The sequence below is a fragment of the Homarus americanus genome, unplaced genomic scaffold, assembly GCF_018991925.1.
Source record: "Homarus americanus isolate GMGI-L3 unplaced genomic scaffold, GMGI_Hamer_2.0 scaffold44651, whole genome shotgun sequence".
In the NCBI taxonomy this organism is placed as follows: Eukaryota; Metazoa; Arthropoda; class Malacostraca; order Decapoda; family Nephropidae; genus Homarus; species Homarus americanus.
In genome coordinates, this window is record NW_024713059.1 from 109716 (window position 1) to 129534 (window position 19819).

Below are 19819 nucleotides of genomic sequence, written 5' to 3' on the forward strand. Positions count from 1 at the left end.
TAGGTGGTGCTAGTGGTAGGTGCTAGTGGAGGTGGTGCTAGTAGTAGGTGCTAGTAGGTGGTGCTAGTAGGTTGGTGCTAGTAGGTGGTGCTAGTAGGTGGTGCTAGTAGTAGGTGCTAGTAGGTGGTGCTAGTAGTAGGTGCTAGTAGGTGGTGCTAGTGGTAGGTGCTAGTAGGTGGTGCTATTGGTAGGTGTTAGTAGGTGGTGCTAGTGGTAGGTGCTAGTAGGTGGTGCTAGTAGGTGGTGCTAGTAGTAGGTGCTAGTAGTAGGTGCTAGTAGTGGGTGCTAGTAGGTGGTGCTAGTGGTGGGTGCTAGTAGGTGGTGCTAGTGGTAGGTGTTAGTAGGTGGTGCTACAGTGGTAGGTGCTAGTAGGTGGTGCTAGTAGGTGGTGCTAGTAGTAGGTGCTAGTAGTAGTGCTAGTAGTGGTGCTAGTAGGTGGTGCTAGTGGTAGGTGCTAGTAGGTGGTGCTAGTGGTAGGTGTTAGTAGGTGGTGCTAGTGGTAGGTGCTGGTAGGTGGTGCTGGTAGGTGGTGCTAGTAGTAGGTGCTAGTAGTAGGTGCTAGTAGTGGGTGCTGTAGTTGGTGCTGAGTGGTGGGTGCTAGTAGGTGGTGCTGGTAGTAGGTGCTGATAGGTGGTCTGAAGTGGTATGGGTGCTAGTAGATGGTGCTAGTAGTGGTGCTAGTAAGGTGGTGCTAGTAGTAGAGTGCTAGTGGTAGGTGCTAGTAGGTGGTGCTAGTAGTAGGTGCTAGTAGGTGGTGCTAGTAGTGGGTGCTAGTAGGTGGTGCTAGTAGTGGTTGCTAGTAGTGGTGCTAGTAGGTGTTGCTAGTGGTAGGTGCAAGTGGGAGGTGCTAGTAGTAGGTGCTAGTAGGTGGTGCTAGTAGTAGGTGCTAGTACGTGGTGCTAGTGGTAGGTGCTAGTAGGTGGCGCTAGTGGTAGGTGCTAGTAGGTGGTGCTAGTGGTAGGTGCTAGTAGGTGGTGCTAGTAGTAGGTGCTAGTAGGTGGTGCTAGTAGTAGGTGCTAGTAGGTGGTGCTAGTGGTAGGTGCTAGTAGGTGGTGCTAGTGGTAGGTGCTAGTAGGTGGTGCTAGTGGTAGGTGCTAGTTGGTGGTGCTAGTGGTAGGTGTTAGTAGGTGGTGGTGCTAGTGATAGGTGCTAGGTGGTGCTAGTAGTACGTGCTAGTAGTGATGGGTGCTAGTAGGTGGTGCTAGTGGTGGGTGCTAGTAGTAGGTGCTAGTAGTAGGTGCTAGTAGGTGGTGCTAGTAGGTGGTGCTATTAGGTGGTGCTAGTGATAGATGTTAGTAGATGTTACTTAGGCATGGATGATGACAGGAAAGGATGGATGATAACAGGAACGGATGGATGATAACAGGAACAGGTGGATGATAACAGGAACAGGTGGATGATAACAGGAACGGATGGATGATAACAGGAACGGATGGATGATAACAGGAACAGGTGGATGATAACAGGAACGGATGGATGATGACAGGAACAGGTGGATGATAACAGCAACGGATGAATGATAACAGGAACGGATGAATGATAACAGGAACGGATGGATGATAACAGGAACGGTGTGGATGATGACAGGAACGGATGGATTGACAGAACGGATGGATGATAGGAACGGATGATGATGACAGGAACGGATGGATGACAGGGGATGGATGATACAGACGGTGTGGATGACAGGAACGGATGGATGATGACAGAACGGTGTGGATGATGACAGGAACGGATGGATGATGACAGGAACGGATGGATGATAACAGGAACGGATGGATGATGACAGGAACGGATGGATGATGACAGGAACGGATGGATGATAACAGGAACGGTGTGGATGATGACAGGAACGGATGGATGATGACAGGAACGGATGGATGATGACAGGAACGCATGGATGATGAAGGAACGGATGGATGATGACAGGAACGGATGGATGATGACAGGAACGGATGGATGATGACAGGAACGCATGGATGATGACAGGAACGCATGGATGACAGACGGATGGATGATGACAGGAACGGATGGATGATGACAGGAACGGATGGATGATGACAGGAACGGATGAATGATAACAGGAACGGATGGATGATGACAGGAACGGATGGATGATGACAGGAACGGATGGATGATGACAGGAACGCATGGATGATGACAGGAACGCATGGATGATGACAGGAACGCATGGATGATGACAGGAACGGATGGATGATGACAGGAACGGATGAATGATAACAGGAACGGATGGATGATGACAGGAACGGATGGATGATGACAGGAACGGATGGATGATGACCGGAACGGATGAATGATAACAGGAACGGATGGACGATGACAGGAACAGGTGGATGATAACAGGAACGGATTAATGATAGCAGAAATGGTGTGGATGACGGTGGTGGATTACAGATACCAAATAAACGAGCTGACAGATGAAAGTCAAAAGAAAACCTTTGTGTCTTCCCCTCCCCTCTCTCCCCCCTCCCTCACCCCCCTCTCTCTCTCTCTCTCCTTTTCCTTCTCTCTCCCAACGCTCATTTCCTTTCCCTGTGTTTACTCTCATCTCTACCTGTTTCCCCTCTCTCTCCTCCTCCCCCTCCTCGCTGGGGTGACCAATATTCAGGTGACTTGCTTCTTAATTGTTTATTATGTATTATAAATTTGAGTTAAAAATGACTGGAAAAAGATGAGCCAGAATGGGTTTAAGTGTGATTAAAGTACAGGTGTGGAGTACAGGTGTGGAGTACAGGTGTGGATTACAGGTGTGGAGTACAGGTGTGGATTACAGGTGGGGAGTACAGGTGTGGATTACAGGTGTGGAGTATAGGTGGGGAGTACAGGTGTGGAGTACAGGTGTGGATTACAGGTGTGGAGTACAGGTGTGGAGTACAGGTGTGGATTACAGGTGTGGAGTACAGGTGTGGAGTACAGGTATGGAGTACAGGTGTTTAGTACAGGTGTGTAGAAGTGACTTACGTGTGGCAGAGTGTTGGTCCAGGTGGTTCATCTTGGTGCGGCCGTTCACCGTCAGACTGGGAGCTCCAACGCCTACAGGAAAAAGAAGAAACAAACAAATTAGAATAAATTAGTTTGTTTAAAAAAAATCTACAGCTACAGAAGCCAAACATCAATGGTCATAAATCTGAATAAACGATACAGATTTTGCCGATTACAACACCAAATACAAATATAATCTGGCTCATTATGGTTAAATAAATATGTTTTCGTAATTCCGAGTTAAATTGATTTAATGTTTACACTCTATATTAATTAAATGCAGCGTGGAATGATTTTTAACTCAATATTCAGGTCAAGAAAAACACGAACTGGCAACGTCTTTTAAAAATCAGCTGATGTGATGTAAACAGAATATGATTATTTTTGGGGGATACAATTATTATATTTTTCCTAACATCATGGCGTAAATTAGTTATTGAAAGGTTTATTCCCTGGCCCACAAGGTCATCATAATTCTTCAGGATTGATTAAAAAATAATTAATTAAACGTTTTCGTCTTTTTCTACAACTAAGAGATTCCTTCACTCCTGATCTTCTTCTCCTCCCATGTTCCCTCACTCGTACAAAGGCTGTGGTGGTAATATTGATGACAGTGATTGTGGTGATTGTGGTGGTGGTAGCGATGGTGGTAGTGGCAAGGATAGTGGTGGTAATGATGATGATAGTGGCAGTAGTAATATTAGTGATGGTGGTGGTGGTGACCCTAAGAGTCAAATTCTAAAACACAATAAAATTTTTCCTTTAAACTCTCAGTATAGATTTCACAGCCACTCCAGAGAACCGAAGATTTTACCCGAAATAACTCCTACGTGAGGGCCTTTCGAGTAGCTACGTCAAACACTCACAGTAAAGAGTCTTCAGCGATTTACCTGAGTGAGTGTGTGTGTGTGTGTGTGTGTGTGTGTAAACCTTTCCTCCACATCGGCACCACAGGTTAATACAAATACGAAATATATTCTTAAACGCTGAAGAAAAACTGGATTACCTGTAGATTCTTCCCGAGGTTATTTCAACTAATGTTTAACTAATTTAATGTTACCTGACTGGGGTAGGTTAGGATAGGTTAAATTAGGTTAGGTCAAATAAAGTTAGGTTAAGGTTATGGGTAGATTAAGGTAGTTAATCTTAAGGAGAAATAATCTGGGGTAGCTAATGTTCATGTGATCCAAAGTACAGCACACATAACAGAGCCTTAAGGGCAATCCCCAGGTAGAGAGGCGGGCGTGGTGTTTACTCATCAATAACACAACAACAACAACAACAAAATATGTCAACAAAGATATCATGGCGGTGTTTTGATAACGATTTAGGAGGCACAGATAGTCTCTCTCTCTCTCTCTCTCTCTCTCTCTCTCTCTTTTCTCTCTCTTTGGGATGAGTGAAGAGTGATAAAGGATGGGTGTAAAAAGGGCTGCCTAGTATGGCCCCTTTCCCTCTTTTCTTATGTTCTTTATAAATGATTGGCAAGGGCTAAGGGGGCAGAAGGGACTACGAATATTTAATAAGGGCAAGGCATGATTAGGGGGTGAGGATTAAGGGCTAGGAATGACTAGTAAGGGATGAGGGGTGCAGTGAGGAGCCTATGGAGAGGGCCAAAAGAGAGTAAGAATATTTACCTTACAAGAACGCGAGTATAGAATCCGGAAGGCGCGTTTTTCCACACCAAATGTAAACAATGGTAAGAGGCGGGGGGCTTTTAAAAACATGTCTTATATTTACAAACACACCCACGAGTAAGACTTTCCCTTCAAATAAACTAGAAAAAGAAAATTAGTCTGTTTAGTAAAAAAAAATATATACCCTCGAGTCAGCACAAGAATAGGCGAAAAACAGCACAGAAACACTTAAGGTAAAATGAAGTATAAGACGATCTAATAGGAAGAGGAGGCAATTTAAGACTACACTCACAAGAATCAAAACACCATCGACTATATTTTGAGTAGTGAGATAAACCTTTTTTTTTAATTCAGGGTTATTCTATGGTAGTGCATGGGATATTATTAAATCACCGTCATAAATAAGGGTCGATTATTATATGATTTCTCACAACCAGATCTCGAAAAAACAAAATTAAGATCAAATATTTAGCGAGCCTTGGAACTTTCTTAAGCACTTTCATAATTTAGTTACCTGTGTGGAAGATGGCTCACGACTGGCTCATTAGTTACCATGGTGACTGTGATATGATGTGGCTCGTACCCGAACACACACACACACACACACACACACACACACACACACACACACACACACACACACACACAGTCGTCAGTTCCTTCTTTCCACTTAATTATTCTCTGATTTCCTACTTCCCATATTCTTAGTCACAATATTACACTTCTAATTCAACATCTATTTCGTTTCTCTTATTCTCTATCTGTTCTTCTTTTCGTCATTCTCCAATTCATTCTCTCTCTCGCTCACTTACTGAATTCATCAACATTGCTTATTCTCTGTTTCTCTCTTTTCACAGTCGTTCTTTTCTTTTCATTACTACTATACCTCTTCCTCTATTCATTGCTTCTACCTCTTCCCTCTATTCATTCCCTCTCTACCTCTTCCCTTCCATTCATTAGTTCTCCCCTTGTCTCTCGTGTTCCTCCATTATTCACCTCTCTACCGTACCTCCTTTATCACTGTAGAAAGAAAATAAAGAAAAGAACATTACTCCCTACATCTTGCCCCCTGAAGAGAGATAAGAAAGAAAAAGAAAAGAAAAAACTTATTGACTTCATCACTTGGGGAATCAGGTTCATCTCTTAGGCTTCACGGGAGGTAAAAGTTGTGTGGTGGCTTTCGTGTCTGTGATTGGTGCTGCTGGCTGCTATAAATCAACGCTGAGTGGTCCGAACAAACATGCCAAGCCCTACACCTGCAACCATTCTCTTAAACACTCAGACTATAATAAGGAACAAAAAATAACTCTTAATAAGGCCATTCAATTCGTTTAATATATTTTTTAACATTTTTCACAAGATGAGTTTAGGTTCGTTATCCAGATATTACTGGAACATTGGGGGAAAGACTCTAATCCACGCTCCACAATCGTAAGTCTATAAAAAATGAGCATCTACAATATATACAGTACATAGGGAGTTTTATAACGTAATATCACATAAAATAAGAATAGTAATATTAAAAATTCCTGACACCTTAAGATATATATATAGATTTACTGTACTCAACTTTTAAGAATAAGACATACGTTTGATGGGGGTAATTTTCGACTGTTTTTATTCAACTCGCACTGACTGGTATAAACATTCAGAACACGTCTTCTTTTATGATGACATCCAATGGTTGTCATTATTTGTACTTTTCATAATATGTTTTTATTATAATGAATTTTCCCAAGAAAATATCCTTCCGCTTTTTCACTTCTTCCAACATAGTTTTTTTTCGGGGATTAGCCCACCTGAGCACAGGTCACTGACCCACATCAGGGCCTGGGGGGTAATACTACTACTACTACTACTACTACTACTACTACTAATAATAATAATAATAATAATAATAATAATAATAATAATAATAATAAGAATAAGAAGAAGAAGAAATAATAATAATAATAATAATAATAATAATAATAATAATAATAATATAATAATTATAATAATAATAATAATAATAATAATAATAATAATCTTTCTTTCATATTAGTCTACGGCGACGACCAGCCAGAGTCAACTCACCCATCATAACCCTCTCAACCAGCCAACCGTCTCTACCGCGCCTCTCCTCCCTACCGCCTCTCCTCCTCACCACCTCTCCTCCCCCGCCTCCTCCTCCTCTACCGCCTCTCCTCCTCCACCCTCTCCTCCCCACCGCGCCTCTCTTCCCTACCCTCTCCTCCCCTACCACGTGCCTCTCCCTACCCGCCTCTCCTCCCCTACCCACCTCTCCTCCCCTACCCGCCTCTCCTCCCCCACGCCTCTCCTCCCCACCGCCCCTCTCCCTCCCCCCTTGCCTCTCCTCCCTACCGCCTCTCCTCCCCTACCCCTGCCTCTCCTCCCTACCCCACTCTCCTCCCATTCCAGTATTAGTTTAGGCACCTCAGGAGATGGTCACACACCCTCACGCTCGTCTGACCTGACCTGACCTGACCTGTGGCGCTTACCAACCATAGCATACATGTGATAAGTTACTCTCTGTGGCTCCCTCTTACGTATGGCTACATAGAGGTCAATTTGTCTTGCATTATCAGATGGTTACCCCCAGTCATCGTTACCTGTCTTAGTAGGATAATTAACCCTTTAAGGATTAATGTGGCACTTAGGTATTTTATTCTGTGTGTGTGTGTGTGTGTGTGTGTGTGTGTTCTGGACAATACTACATACACAACTATCCAAAATACATACAAACACAATATCAATAAAACAAACAAACAAACAAACAAACAAAAACAATCAATCACTCACCAAATCAATCACTCAACAGGACATCATTCATGTAATATACCCGTCCCAACTCTTCAAACTACCCTGTGTGTTGGCCTGACAATCCTACACAATACACTATAGACAACTGAACCACCAACGTCATCCTTAACAAACCAATTTTAATATTCCCCGTATTCGTATATTCTTAAAAGGTCAAGTAATTTTATTTGTCCCGAAGAAAGACGATCAGATTCCAATAATTCAATTTGTTGATGGATTCGAGTGAAGGGGATCAGCGTATTTACCTTAAAGAACGAGTGTAGAATCCAGATGGAGCGTTTTTCTACACCAGATATGAACAACGTTAAAGGGGGCTTTTAGAAACATGCCTTTTATTTACAATTTAACTGAACGAATCACAACAGGTATTGAACTATAATAAAAGAGAATAATATAACAATACTTCAACATATAACTATTTTTTTGGGGTCTATTATTTGAAAATTATCCACTCGATTTATTTTCCAATTTCAATATGTTTTGTAAATCAGATATGTGGAAAATGTCTTAACGATACGAGGAGCCTCTCTCTCTCTCTCTCTCTCTCTCTCTCTCTCTCTCTCTCTCTCTCTCTCTCACCTACAATACCGTATCTTTCTACAACTGTTTAAGAGAGAAATATCAGAACGGCAGCTGATAGAATTTTCCCTCAACTTGAACGATTTTATCAAGTGGGGGAAAAAAACTCAGATGAGAATTTCTACATTGGAAAATTACCTGGTGGGATTCTCTCGGGTGAATAATGGTTTGGGTGGTGATCTATCTATCTATCTATCTATCTATCTATCTATCTATATTGGTCGCGTCTCTCACCTGGCTGGCGGCATCATCCCTCCATATTTTATGACTGTTGCACCTTTTATGGCCCTAAATAGGATAGGAAACAATATTTTATAGGGTAAACAATTATGTTTACCAAGATAAAACAATAGTGTTTACTATATCCAGCGGTCTTACTGATGAACCATGCGTTACGTTATTTAATTTGCATTCCGTCACACTCAACGTACCGACATCGTAGAGGTTAAGAATTTGTTTTTAAGTATTTGGGGAATTTTTTTAAATGATACAAATGTTTAAATGCTTAAAGACCCCCCACCCCCGCCCTTCAATGGTTCACCTTGTCTCGTCGTCCATAATGGCTCAGTAAACAAAGTGTCACGTGATCTTACATTTACTCAATTAGTCTCGTATTAATAAGAGATCGTCTAGGTCATGGGTACAGCGGCTGAATAGCAGTTAGATAAGGGAGAGAGCACTTTTCGCGAGCCATCACGAGCAATCAAAATGGCTGCTTCAAAATGACCTGCCAGCCAAGTCACATAACACGTTACTTGAAGATCATTGGTTGTCATGTCGCAAAGAGGAGGAGGAGGGACGAAAATGACTGGCAACACGGCGGGTACAGAAATTTACGCCTAGAAATTTGTAAGATGCTCCGTTAATATTGATGTGCACCAGAAATGATATGAAGTCGTATGTTTGGGTTTTTATTGTCTGTAATATTGAAAATTGGAAACCTGCGGACAGCCAATGGACGAATATTAACCTATTTTAGTCTCCCATAACACAGCACAACAGAAAACCAGTGTACTTCTCTTCTCATTTTCTATAATGTGAAGGCGTAGATGTAACTCGTATTCTAAACGCTCAGTACTGTACACTCACACGTACATGTACAAAAATACTCATAGAGGCGCACATGTACACACTCACCTGACAACCACTATATGTACACACACACACCGTTAGCCACTCCTCTACACCACTGCCATACACACACACACACACACACACTCATGTACAAAAGTAAACACACCACTGTAATTTCCTCTCCCTTCTTTGCCGTCCTGTGGCTCCCTACCTCCCTACCCACCTCCATTCCCCCACCCCACCTCCCCTACCCCCCTCCCCACCCCACGCACCTCCCCCTCCCCATTACCTCCCTTCCCTCCACACATCCTCAACGCACTTCATTCATATACACACTCACCTACCACTCAAAAGCGTCTTCCCACACACCCACAGATACACCTGATACTCTTAACATCATTCCCTGGCTGGGGGTGAAGGGCTCAACAGGGACTCCACCGCTTGCTTCAGAGTTTAATGTGAGCGAGTTTGATGTAGTCTCCAGTGATCGTCGTCTCCTAGTCCGTCCTCCAACGGCTGGTGCCCTGGACCCTGGTCTCCCTGCCCACAACCTGAAGTAAGGCCCTGAAAGCTGGACTGTCAGACGCTGCATCCTAGACTTAAGCTCCCGTGGGTGGTGGTGATGGTGGAGAGTGGTAGTGGTGATGGTGGTGCTTGATAGAGGTGGTAGTGGCGCTAGATAGTGGTGGTGGTGGTGGAGACGGAGACTGGTAGTGATGGTGACGGTAGTGAAGACTGTGGTAACTACGACACACACACAAACACATCCCTGAATAAAATCTCAATTCAAACTAAATTCCAAAAAAAATATCCACCAGGTAACGAGTCTGTGAAAGAGAATAAAGTAAAATAAAACCTTCAGAAAATTATACACCACAAAGCATTATTTCAAGGTCAGTATTTATGTATGTAATGGTGCGAGTGTGGAGTGGCGGAAAAGCTTTAGTTATCCCTTAAAACACTTGCAGCGAAGAGATGTTTTCTACCATAAGTTAAGCTGCGTCGTGTGTTATGCAGTTTTAGACAATTATCACCGCGTGTGTGTGTGTGTGTGTGTGTGTGTGTGTGTGTGTGTGTGCGTGTGTGTGTGTGTTGCCCTGGTTTTATACGACGACGCCTCCTCCTCCAGCACACTAATTAGACCATTAACACCCACAAACAGCGAACACAGGCGGCTTAAGTCCCTGGGGCTTCACCATTACAGAGCACCAGCAGGAGTTAAAACCAGGTGATGAAGAGGAGAGGGGAGGAGAGGAATATGAAATGATAATGGAATAAGGATGAGATAGATGAAGAGGAGATAAAGCAAAGAACACAATAAACAGGGTGAAAGGAAGTACAGGTGAGGATAAGAAGAGATAAGAATTGCAGGAAGATAATGTAAACAAAAGGAAGAGAGTGTCTGGGGAGGAAGGAAGAGGAGGTTACAGGGGGGGAGGGGGAGGGAGGTCAAACAGGTGGAATACGCGAGGCTTTAGAGGTAACCAGACAGGTAACTCATGTCACAGGTGGGCGGTCAGGTAGGTATAATAATCACTGCAGGTCTAATGTTAATCTGCTGACGGGCATTACTCAGCCCACCACCACGAGAGAGAGAGAGAGAGAGAGACTATGGCTGACCCTCGCTGTGGTGGTAGCGTGGCTTGGTGGATTACACCCTCCACAGCTATCAGTGATGCAGCCTACCTGGCCCTGACACCTACCACGTACATCTTAACTCTCCCTCTTATCTCTCCTTCCCTTCCCCTTCCTTGAATCTTCATTTCCTCACTCCCCTAATCCATCATTCTCCCCTTTCTCCTTATTCCCTTCCTCCCTGCTTCATTCCCTCCATCCTGTCCCTCCTCCCTCCCTTCCTCCTTTAACCCATCATCCCCTTCCTTCCCTTCCTTCACTTCCATCCAAACACGTTTATTTCCCCCTCCTTTATTCCTCTCCCCTCTTCTTTCCTCCCAATCCTATACGATTATCCTCTCTCTCTCTCTCTCTCTCTCTCTCTCTCTCTCTCTCTCCTCTCTCTTCTCTCTCTCTCCTTCAGTATCTTGTGTTAATCAAAAATTGCCATAACAAACACCTGTTAACCTGTAACACCTGTGCCACATAACACCTGTGCCATAACCAACACCTGTACCATAATCAACCTGTGCCATAATCAACACCTGTACCATCACTACCTACCATAATCACCATCCTGTAATCAACACCTGTACCATAATCAACACCTGTACCATAATCAACACCTGTACCTTAACACCTGTACTACGTCAGATCCCCTCAGGAGTGACGACAAAGTAAACTCATCAGTGGGTATTTACACACTGAATTATTGATGGAAGAGGTACTGGTCATACACACCACACACACACACACACACACACACACACACACACACACGTGAGGTGTAAAAGCCCCAAGTGGTCATATTCGGACACAGATCCTACGAGAGAGACAAACAAAGTGATAAAGACACAGGCACCAATCAGGGTATGGGTCTGATATAAGAGAGAGAGAGAGAGATGAGGCAGGGAGATGATGAATAGGTGTGAGAGGTAAGGAAGGAGGGGCAAAATAGGAGAATAAGAAATGGGAGAGAAAAGATTAATGCTATAAATGGAACAAAGGAGAGAGGAACAGAAAGATGTTGTGAAGAAGAAGGTGAAAAGAGTTAAGATGAAAGAGAAAGAGAACAAGGAGAAATAATAAGAAAAAAAGGGAGGATGAATGACAAGGAATGAAAGAATGGAGAGACAATGAGCGTATGATATGTATGTGTGTATGTATGTATGTGTATATGTATGTATGTATGTATGTATGTATATGTTTTTTATCCGATGACGTCATGATGTAGCCATATACACGTTGATTATTATTGAAGGCGGTACTGTGTTAACTCTGTTCTGGGCCAAGTAGTGGTTAGTGGTGGTGGTAGTAGAGTGGTGGTTAGTGGTGGTGGTAGTAAGTGGTGGTTAGTGGTGGTGGTAGTAGAGTGGTGGTTAGTGGTTGTGGTAGTAGAGAGTAGTGGTTAGTGGTGGTGGTAGTAGAGTGGTGGTTAGTGGTGGTGGTAGAGTGGTGGTTAGTGGTGGTAGTAGTAGAGTGGTGGTTAGTGGTGGTGGTAGTAGAGTGGTGGTTAGTGGTTAAGTGAGGGTATTGTAATCAGCCCGAGTATAAAACAGTCCATTAGAGTACCAGTTACTTAATAAGTCAGCCACTCAATTAGTCGATCACCAGTTATGTCAGTCGGTCACTTAATTAGTCAGTCAGCCTTTCATTCAGTTATCCCCCTAATTTTATCAGTCAATCATTTACTCAAGAGAATTAAATGGTAATGACAACAAGCAGCTCTAATCACCTCAATAATCACCCCAATAATTACCCTAATAATTACCTCCTAAGCGATAGAACACCACTTAATTTTGGCCCTGCAGGTATGATGAGCGAGACAGGTGACGCAGGTATGATGAGCGAGACAGGTGACGCAGGTATGATGAACGAGACAGGTGACGCAGGTATGATGAGCGAGCCAAGTGACGCAGGTATGATGAACGAGACAGGTGACGCAGGTATGATGAGCGAGACAGGTGACGCAGGTATGATGAGCGAGACAGGTGACGCAGGTATGATGAGCAAGACAGGTGACGCAGGTATGATGAACGAGACAGGTGACGCAGGGATGAGCGAGACAGGTGACGCAGGTATGATGAGCGAGACAGGTGACGGCAGGTATGATGAGACAGGTGACGCAGGTATGATGAGCGAGACAGGTGACGCAGGTATGATGAGCGAGACAGGTGACGCAGGTATGATGAGCGAGACAGGTGACGCAGGTATGATGAGCGAGCCAAGTGACGGTATGATGAGCGAGACAGGTGACGCAGGTATGATGAGCGAGAAGGGGACGCAAGTATGATGAGCGAGACAGGTGACGCGGTATGATGAGCGAGACAGGTGACGCAGGTATGATGAGCGAGACAAGTGACGCAGGTATGGTGAGCGAGACAGGTGACGCAGGTATGATGAACGAGACAGGTGACGCCGGTATGATGAGCGAGACAGGTGACGCAGGTATGATGAGCGAGACAGGTGACGCAGGTATGATGAACGACAGGTGACGCAGGTATGATGAACGAGACAGGTGACGGGAACAAATAATTAACCTTTGTATAAACAAAACAAAAGCTCACGTGTGAAAATGAGTTGTGGAAGAAAGTAAGAGAGAGAGAGAGAGAGAGAGGCCATCAGTGATATAACTCTCCTAACTCGTTCATAACTCATTTAACCCCAGCACTTTATCACATAGGAGCTCTTAACTCATGACTCTTCTAACGGGTATGTGTGTAACCATGAGCAGAGTAACACACACACACACACACACACACACACACACACACACACACACACACACACACACACACACACATGTCAAGGTGATGGTGTCATGTATATCCCCATTTACAACTTTCAACTCGTCACAACACATCTAGGTTAGTTGGGTTGGGTGGTTGTTGGGTTGGTGTTGGTTGTTGGGTTGTTGGGTTGGGTTGTTGGGTTGGGTTGGTGTTAGTGTTGTTGTTACTGTTGGGTTGTTGGGTTGTAGTTGGGTTGGGTTGGGTTGGTTGGTTGGTTGGGTTGGGTTGTTGGTTGTTGGGTTCGTTGGTTGAATCCCAGTCAGAGTTCCTTCAGGTAGTAAGGTTCTTTCACTGCCTGTCACCACTACCCCCCCACCACTACCACCTCACCACCCTACCCCACCACTACTCCCATCACCACTACTCTATCACCACCACTACCACCACTACTCTACACCACTACCTCTACCACCACTACCTCTACCACCACTACCTCTACCACCACCACCTCTACCACCACTACCTCTACCACCACTACCATACTACCTCTATCACCACCTCTATCACCACTACCTCTACCACCACTACCTCTATCACCACTACCTCTACCACCACTACCTCTATCACTACTACCACCACTATCTCTACCACCACTACCTCTACCACCACTACCTCTACCACCACTACCACCACTACCTCTATCACCACTACCTCTACCACCACTACCTCTATCACCCTACCTCTATCACCACTACCTCTACCACCACTACCTCTATCACCTCACTATCTCTACCACCACTACCTCTACCTACTACCACCACCCTCTATCACCACTACCTCTACCACCACTACCACCACTACCTCTATCACCACTACCTCTACCACCACTACCTCTACCACCACTACCTCTACCACCACCTACCTCTATCACCACTACCACCACTATCTCTACCACCACTACCTCTACCACCACTACCACCACTACCTCTACCACCACTACCTCTATCACCACTACCACCACTACCTCTACCACCACTATCTCTACCACCACCACCACTACCTCTACCACCACTACCACCACTACCTCTATCACCACTACCACCACTACCTCTACCACCACTACCTCTACCACCACCACCACCACTACCACCACTACCTCTACCACCACTACCTCTACCACCACTACCTCTACCACCACTACCTCTACCACCACTACCTCTACTACCTCTACCACCACTACCTCTACCACCACTACCTCTACCACCACTACCTCTACCACCACTGGCACCACTACCTCTACCACCACTACCTCTACCACCACTGGCACCCTAGACAGAGCCTGGGGGGAGGGGGGGGGGTTACAGTGTCTCCTGGTTACCTGCTACAAATGAGTTGATCCACTACAGGTGTTGAAGGTCGAGGTGAAGTAAATGATCGACTCACTGTTCTTGTAATTAACCTAACCTAACCTAACCTAACCTAACCTCACCTTGACCTGCGACCTTTGTCTTTATCCTCCGAAATTAAATCAGGTTCTTGCCAGGCCAATACCTGAGACACGCCTGCCAAGCTTAATTAAATTTTCCTACCTGTGTTTCCTCCGTTTTACTCTCACACACACACACACACACACACACACCTGACCTTCACACCTGACCTATTTTAACCTCAAAACTAATTTAATCCCCTTGGTCTCTTAATAAACTTACCTTTTAATACTTTTATAATGTAATTAATAGTTCTGTATTATTTAACTCTATTTTGTCAAAGGTCAACGTTCGTATATCAACCTTAACCTGTGAACTTTGAACTTTGGCCTTTAAAACGTTCGCTATTTGTTTATTCGTTAGTCTAAATCTATCAAAAAATCGACTGTAATCGGATCTATCGTTTTAGAAGTCTGGTTAATTGCCAAGTCCACAGACAGACAGACAGACAGACAGACAGACAGACAGGGAAGTGTGGCCGCCATTCAAATCATCACAGTGAACCGAACACATTCTACTACCCATAGCTCATGAAGATTAGACACCCCTAATTTATTTCAACTGATGATTAAACACCTTTAATATTACCTGGTTGAGGGGGGGGGTGGGTGGAGGGTTAGGTTAGGTTAGGTTAGGTTAGGTTACGTTAGATTAAGGTGAGATAAGTTCGATTAGCATTACGGCTTTTAACAGGTGATACAATAATGACACCTAACCCAAGAAACTCCTAAAACAAAAACAACAACAAAACAATCATAACAACGACAAGAAACAAGGAGGCACTTATCCAACAATTACCTTCCCTCAGTAACACGACAAAAACTGTAATTGCTACCTGGCAGAGTATAATTAACTTAATAGATCCACGAAAGGTAATTACTCCACTCATTAACAATTCTCTTTCTGTCAATATTAGCCCCGTGTTTGTGTCCGGCAACGAGCGAAGTGATGCTAAGTTTTATCTCAAGGAAGGATTGATAGCGACCCGGCACACTAAGATGGAGTGACCCTCTCTACAAAGGTAAGACTTTCATTAGCTGGTATTCATGTAATGGGATGTATTCGCTAAAAAAAAATCGTATATACAGAAATTCGTGTGAGGGTATATTTGTAAACTCTTAAAAAAATCGTATATACTGGCTTTAGTGTGATGGTATATACCCTTTTATAGTAAATTCGTATATACAAACTTTCTTAATTACTTATTTGTCAAAAGGTGTATCTATGACATATATAAATCAGGGTTATTTAATTACTCCGATATATATTATGATGTAAATGAAGTTCAATATATAAATAACCAAATAAAATCAATTTCTTATTTTTCTTTCAATCAAGTAATTGCTAATTCTTAAATAAATAATAAATCACCTCTAAATCACACAGACTAAACACGTTCAATAAAATGCAAAAACAAATTAATGAAAATAATTTTTTTTGTCTCCTAATTCGTACTATTTTCCTCCTAATTCATACTATTTTCCTCCTAATTCGTACTATTTTCCTCCTAATTCGTACTATTTTCCTCCTAATTCAAACTATTTCCCCTTAATTCGCACTAATTCCCCCTAAAATCAAACTAAACCAACATCTATAACTTTAGGAACCACTATAACAATTACGATACTTTTAAACATCACCAAAACAAAGTCCCAATCTTACATCTTAACTTACGACAACCAAAAGACTCCTCGTCTGCACCAAAAGATAATCCGATCCGATAACTTTACAATTCGATACTAAGTTTAAACATTAGATTCGACACTATCTTATACCTGGGAATGTTATCTTTGAAACTAATTATAAATGAGATAATATCGATAACCTGGATTCATTCAGCCACGTGTTTCAAGCAGGTATGTGGGATTCATTCAGCCACGTGTTTCAAGCAGGTATGTTAGATTCATTCAGCCACGTGTTTCAAGCAGGTATGTTAGATTCATTCAGCCACGTGTTTCAAGCAGGTATGTTAGCTACTATAGCCTCTCAACTGATTTATATTTTTAATAATAAACTCACCCTTGAAAGTTATTAACACAGGTAAACTACTGCACAGGTATTATTTAAGATCTCCCCATTAACAAAAAATTAACTTCTCTTCATTAACAGGTATGGAACAGTACTCCTTCAATATTGTTAATAATATAGGTAAACGCGGGTATTAAATCATATCTTTAACCTCATAATATTTACCTATTAATAAACGTCCGTCTGTTCGTCTTTACAACATCTTACTTCATAATTGTCTCGCCTTTTCCCATTAACCACTTGAGTAAATTTTGCAATGTCTCTTTATCCATTAACAACAACATTATTTACATACCTAATATATATCTTCCCATTAACATCAATTCACTCATCATACCCTACAAATTCTCCCATTAAAAGTTATACATAAACACTACACCTCATTATACCTTCGTTAAGTCTTTTCATAACACATATCTAGGAATCAGGAGTCTCATTCTATAACTACTTTGTATAATGATGGAGAAAGCTGAGAGCCTTATAAAACTCAGGGTAAGGCTCATTAAGTACACTAGGTTTATTAATTACAGACTCCGAAGCTTCTCACACGACGAGTACTTTACGCAGAGAAAATAAACTATAGTGAGGTGATGGTTTAGTACAGCCTTACCCTCTCCTGTAGTGTATGGGGGAGTGTGGTGCTTCTTACCTGGTGAGAGAGAGAGAGAGAGAGAGAGAGAGAGAAAAAAAAACACTCCTACCTCACCTTATGTACACACACACACACACACACACACACACACACACACACACCTGTCTTCATTATCTACCGCCAGGTATTATCATCATCACCTTCCGCGTCGCCCCACCCACCTGAGACAAGTTAATTAACCCCCAAGACGCCTTCTCTCAGGTAAGGACCCCACGTGTATAGTGCCTTAGTGTTGATATTAGTGAATGATATCTTACACTCATCTAAAAACACTACAGGTAATGTATTTCACTCACAGGTAACGGTATTAATGAATAGTACAGTCAATTATCACCCTTCGTTATATTCTAGTTTTCAGGAGAATAAATTTTACATCATAAATTTGTTCACTTTTGTAAAAATTACCAAAAGTGTTAAAAAGCAAAAAGGTGGAGGAAACGCAGTGATTTGTGTCATGATCAAGAATGGAACAAATAACCACAACACAGGTATATGACTAAGGCTCTCAGGTACTCTCTCATCATTAACACGACAGACAGCAAGATGGTGGTGATAGTTCGTCTGGCGGAGGTAACAGGAGTATTAATAACGTTAAATGGTACAAAACATCCATAGTTATTGACTGCTGGTGTTGCTGTTGTTGAAGTATAAACAGTAGAGGAACGAGAGTATGACCTAGAAGTGTGTAAAGAGGGACTCAAGATCAGAAGAACCTCTCATTCACCTCCTATAACAACACCATCGTCCCCAGCAATCAAATCAAGCTGGCGATTATTTTTGGGAATAATTAAAAAAAAAAATCATACTCTCTAGTTTTTTTCTCGATAAGCCAGAGTGATGTTTCTATATATGAATGAACATATATATATATAGACAACCACAACACAAACTACAAATGAATACTAAACTAACCCAAACTAACCCAACCTAACCCAACCCAGCACAGGTATAATTTATGCATAACACATTAATAAACAATATATTAAGTAAAACAAAAAACACACTTCAACATATATGAATTACCTTCGATCGCTTTAAACACCACGAGAATTGATTCCCATCTGGCTAAAACACACGAGATGTATTATAAGGCTTGACCAGACAATCCTCCCCATTTAGCGTGACATTTAAAAATACACCTCAACTAGGGACCTGTAATGGAGCCTCCCTCATCACATTACCAGCGAGGAGTAATTTACAGCTCAGTCATTACGATGCTTTAATTAGCTCCGCCAGGTAAAAAAAGCGATGGTTCGTTTCTATCATCGTTTACGAATCTGTGCCTGTCTCTGTGATTGTCTGTATATGTCTGTTAGTATCTGTGTTTGTCTGCCAGTGTCTGTCTTTGTCTGTCACTCCAGAAACCAAACACATTTAAAAAAACCTAAATATATATCGATAGTTGCCACCCAATTAGACTTTGGTCACCGAGAAAGTCATTTATTTAATATTGAGAAAGGAAATCAAACGCCACAATCACAGATCAAAGTTAAAAATAAATAAAAATAAATAAATAAAATATATACAGTATATATACAGAAAACAATATAAAAAAATAATAAGTCATCCTGTAGTCAGTGATGAGAAGTTGTTGGCTTAAATTATAACTTGTCATTTAGTCAGTCTACCAAAATTCCCATGAATATTTGTCCACCTGAAGAGAGAAAAAAAATAAGTTTTTTTTTTTTTTTTTCGTTAACTAGAACTGTGGCCTTAACTTGATGATCACTTTCCAAAATTAGAATAAAAATGAAGATCTTTTATAGGAGTGTTTATCAAGTGTCACCTTTACCTTTGTTAGACCACACACACACACACACACACACACACACACACACACACAAAGGTCCTCGTTACTATTTTTTTTAACCTATTGTTCTATTTATGGTTTGTGTGTCGTGTTCCCGTTTTCTGTGATTACTTCCCCCAGCACAAATATTTACCTGTTATTCTAAAACAGCTGAATGATGACGAGACGATCTACTATTATTAAAGGGAGCCAAATACCTGGTCGATATTTTCAGAGCTATATTAAAAACTTAGGATCACTTCAAGATTATTCCACCTAAATAATAACCTAACCTAACCTAACCTAACCTAACCTAACCAAACCTAACATATCCTAATCCCGCGGGTACTTATACAATGCTTAATCATGAGGTGACACAAGGTATCATCCCCATGAACCCA

The 19819-nt window shown here is 42.3% G+C and overlaps 2 protein-coding genes across 2 annotated transcripts in view; one reads left to right on the forward strand and one right to left on the reverse strand.

The window, feature by feature from the left end:
- The window catches only part of LOC121865665 (probable 3',5'-cyclic phosphodiesterase pde-5), a 115407-nt gene that overhangs the window by 70102 nt on the left and 25486 nt on the right, over window positions 1-19819 (reverse strand). The window contains 1 exon segment of the mRNA XM_042365190.1: window positions 2983-3054. The gene's annotated coding sequence lies outside the window, so the exon portion shown is untranslated.
- LOC121865627 (collagen alpha-1(XXVII) chain B-like) lies at window positions 12547-13023 on the forward strand. The gene has a single exon (XM_042365152.1). The coding sequence runs from the start codon at window positions 12547-12549 to the stop codon at window positions 13021-13023; it is 477 nt and encodes a 158-aa protein (XP_042221086.1).

Excerpts from the sequence above, each read along its gene's own strand:
- LOC121865627 (XM_042365152.1), top strand. The coding sequence starts at position 12,547 with ATGAGCGAGACAGGTGACGCAGGTATGATGAGCGAGACAGGTGACGCA.